Below are 3,832 nucleotides of genomic sequence, written 5' to 3'. Positions count from 1 at the left end.
TAAATATTTTTAAAAGAAATACTGATTTAAAAAGATATACGTATAAAAAATGTCTCTAAATATGATTTTATTTACAAACGTGAAAAATTAATTAGAAAAACAAAAACAAGATACCGAACATTTTTTTCATTTAGAAAAAAACCTCGTGTAACTAAAATTTCGATAAATTATTCTCATATAACACAATTTAAATTTCGAACCAGCTAAAAAATTACTTAAATTCAATCTCAAACAAAAACAAAATAAAAAAATAAAAAGGAGATTGGTATATCTACAACTTTTGCTAAATACCATAATTACCCTTCCTCATATAACAATAAGTTGAAGGAATGAAAAGGGTAAAAATGTCATCTATCACTGGACTGGCAAAAGGGTATGTTGGTAAATATGAAACATATACAGACAGAGAAGTGTTATAGAGAGAGAAGGGGAAGCGGTGAGAGAGAGAAAGAGATAGAGAGATAGAGAGAGAGAGAGAAGAAGAAGCTGAAGTTTCGGTTTGATTTATAATATATGAAGGAAGAAAAGCCATGGTATCTGACCAAGATATAGCAAGAGGTGTAGAGATTGTTCTCCGTCAATCTAACCCTAACTCCGTTACCACTCTTAACGGCATCGTTCAACAGCTTGAGGTGAAACTAGGTCAAGACCTTTCTCATAAAGCTTCTTTCATCAAAGATCAGATCAATCTCCTCCTTGGATCTCCACCTCCACCGCAAACGCAACCGCAAACGCAAACCCAACAACAACAACAACAGCCGTTAAAGGACCATTTTGCACTTCAGCAGCAGAATGTTCATTATCGCCCACAAGGAAACCCTCAATTTCTTTCCCATTTTACCCTTCAACAACAGCAGCAACAACACCATCTCCAGCAGCAATTCCATCACCACCAGCAACAACAACAACAACAGCAGCAGCAGCAGATATTCCGAGCTGAAGACCTCAATTTCCGACACCCATTTCCATCTCAGCAGGTAGAACAACAGCAGCAGCAGCAGCAGCCGGCGGCGACTCATTTGCAGACGGCGCCGGTGGGTAAAGCTGTTATTCCAAATGCAGCAGCGAAAGCAACGAAAACCCCTAAATCAAGGTTTGTTTTTTATGAACTTTCTTGAAAGTGATGTTATTTGGTGAAATTAGAGTGAATTGTAATGAAATGTTTAAAACCCTATATTTAGTGCTCCTGCTGGAACCAAAAGAAAAGGTGGGGCTGGTGGTTTGAATAAGGTCTGTGGAATTTCACCTTTACTTCAGGTTGTTGTTGGTCAATCTGCCTTGCCCAGGACTGAGGTATTATTATTTTTCTTGCTCATTCATAGCTAGTTTGGTTAAATCATTTCAATATGTTTCATTATTGTTGGTTTTGGTTTGTTTCAGATTGTAAAGCAGCTATGGGCATATATCAGGAAACATAATCTTCAGGATCCTAGTAACAAGAGGAAGATAATATGCGACGAAGCACTCGAAAAGGTTTTCGAAACTGATTGCACTGATATGTTCAAAATGAACAAACTGCTTGCTAAGCATATACTCCCTCTCGACCCGACAACTCGTAGGATGAAATCAGCTGCTTAAACTTACTGCACTTTCTTAATTTGTTTTGGTATATTAATTTGATTCTTGTGAATACAGAGGAGGCATCACAATCGAAAAGGATGAAGACTGAAGATGTTGATGAGTCTTCTAATTCTACTAATGAGATTCCCAAACCTTCTAGTCCTACACTTGTGGTACTATCTGATGCGCTTACCAAGTTTTTGGGCGTCGGAGAAAGACAGATGCTCCACTCTGAAGTCCACAATCGTGTTTGGGAATACATCAAAACTAACCATCTTGAGGTTCTTGATTAGTAACCAACCGCATTATGAGCTAAAATACCTTTACTTTGTTTTTCATCAAACAAGATTTTGATTTTGGTTATGTTTGGTCATATTATTTATAGGATCCCTTAAATTCCATGTCGATAATATGCGATGAGAAGCTTCGTGAACTTCTAGGGTGCGAGAGCATATCTGCTTTGGGTGTGCCTGAGATGTTAGCCCGCCATCATCTCTTCAAACAATGATGATCATCATCATGGTAATAACACGAAGGAAGAAGAAATAGGTAGATCATTACACACTTGTTTGGATTCTTCTAAAACATATTGTTGGAAGGTTTTGGTTATATTGTATAATTTTGCAGGTTTCTCGCAACTGTCTTCTTGATGATGTCCATGGAGAAAAAAACAAAAGCTGACTTCAATTATTGTTTTTTTTTAATTGGATTTCTTAAGTAATGTATTTATTTAGTGCAAATGACTTGGTAAGATGTTATGGTAATACTTCTTAGTTGTTATTTCAGTAGAAAGAAGGGAATGGTAAGTCTAACTGTGTGGGCTTAATGACCCATATCAATTCCCTTTTTTTTTTTTTGTAATTATGCAATGGATCACTGTAGGTTCTGTACTACTACTGCTAACCTTTTAGTAGGTTATATTATCATGCAAATTACAATCTCTTTAGTTATTGTGGTTAAGTATAACTGTCTTGTTTGATTTCATGATATGATAATCTTTGATTAAACTTGACTATCATTTGTTTTGTTTTGTTATGATGATTCTAAACCTCAGTTGTCATTTTTTTCATTGAACCATCATCTTCAGTTGTTTCATTAATGGCTATTGATAATCAATGGCCAAAATTCTGTCACTTTCCTAGTAAATTCATACTTAAGCTAATGACATCAACTTCAGATTCCCCCTAATGTAATTTGATTGATGAATCAAAGATATTTTGTGGGTTTGGATTTATTTTTTCTGATTTCTTTCCACATATCACTAATATTCCCTTTTTTGATCAATAAAATTATTGGATTAGAAAGAAAAATATTTATATATATGTATGGAGCTGTTGTTTTAAAAACTAAAGCAGTCAGAATTGTTGCCTTCCAGGTTCAGTTTTGAGCAATTCTTAAAAGAAGATACATGATCTTTTGAGATAGTTTTTTATTTTAGTTTTGGCCAAATTATTAAAGTTGAGTTTTTTATTGGTAAATTCAAATTTAAGACTGGTTAAAGTTATACAAAAGTTTCGTTTCTCATTTAACGGTTTTAAACGTCGTTAACTTATTATCTTGAAAGTAATAAATAACGAATTTTATCAATTTTTTAAATTCAGTAATTAAAATCCTAAATTCAGTCATTAGATTAGTGATATTAATATTTTGTTTATAGATATTAAGTAGTTAATAAGGTAATTCAGTTTAAAATTATTAAGACAAAATTTTGTTTTTTTATAACTTTACAATAAAGAGATTTGAATGAAATTGTTCAAAATCACAATTGGCTCAATAAAAAAACCAATTTAATAATTCAGCCTTTTAAATTTTAGAATTATTCATAAAGAAATTAATTTAAATAATGTATTTTTTTATATTATTTAAGCACATACTTAAAAAGTTGAAATAACAAAATACAAATAATTTGATTTGTCATTTCTTAGTTGGTCTTCTTGGGTCTGTTTAGATATTTGGTTATTTCATATACATACATTTATTTCTATAAAATAAAAAATGCATAGGCATTAGAGATTTAAAAAATAATTTTGTATGCTAAACTAACATTTCTCAAGTTCAAACTCATCATCTAAAACCTCATCATAAATCTAATTTATTATACTTCCATTTTAGTACATACAAAAATCTAAAATTTGATGTTATCAACTACTAATATTTTACAATTTATATAAAAATATAATACTATCTAATCTAGTTAGTAATCATGCAATTAATAAAATATTTGTAGCCTGCCCCTATTTATAAGCTTAGACAAAATTATTAACTTTTTAAC

General features: G+C 31.9%; 1 protein-coding gene across 1 annotated transcript; it reads left to right on the top strand.

Annotated features, from left to right (window-relative positions):
• The first annotated feature begins 409 nt into the window (after positions 1-409).
• LOC124941518 (alpha-protein kinase 1) lies at positions 410-2,528 on the top strand. The gene is made up of 6 exons (XM_047481858.1): positions 410-1,093; positions 1,182-1,293; positions 1,381-1,555; positions 1,636-1,841; positions 1,946-2,109; positions 2,188-2,528. The coding sequence occupies exons 1-5, from the start codon at positions 531-533 to the stop codon at positions 2,066-2,068; spliced, it is 1,179 nt and encodes a 392-aa protein (XP_047337814.1). The 5' UTR covers positions 410-530; the 3' UTR covers positions 2,069-2,109; positions 2,188-2,528.
• The last annotated feature ends 1,304 nt before the right edge of the window (positions 2,529-3,832 follow it).

This window comes from Impatiens glandulifera, chromosome 6 (genome assembly GCF_907164915.1).
Source record: "Impatiens glandulifera chromosome 6, dImpGla2.1, whole genome shotgun sequence".
NCBI lineage: Eukaryota > Viridiplantae > Streptophyta > Magnoliopsida > Ericales > Balsaminaceae > Impatiens > Impatiens glandulifera.
This window is presented reverse-complemented; position numbering and strand designations above follow the sequence as displayed.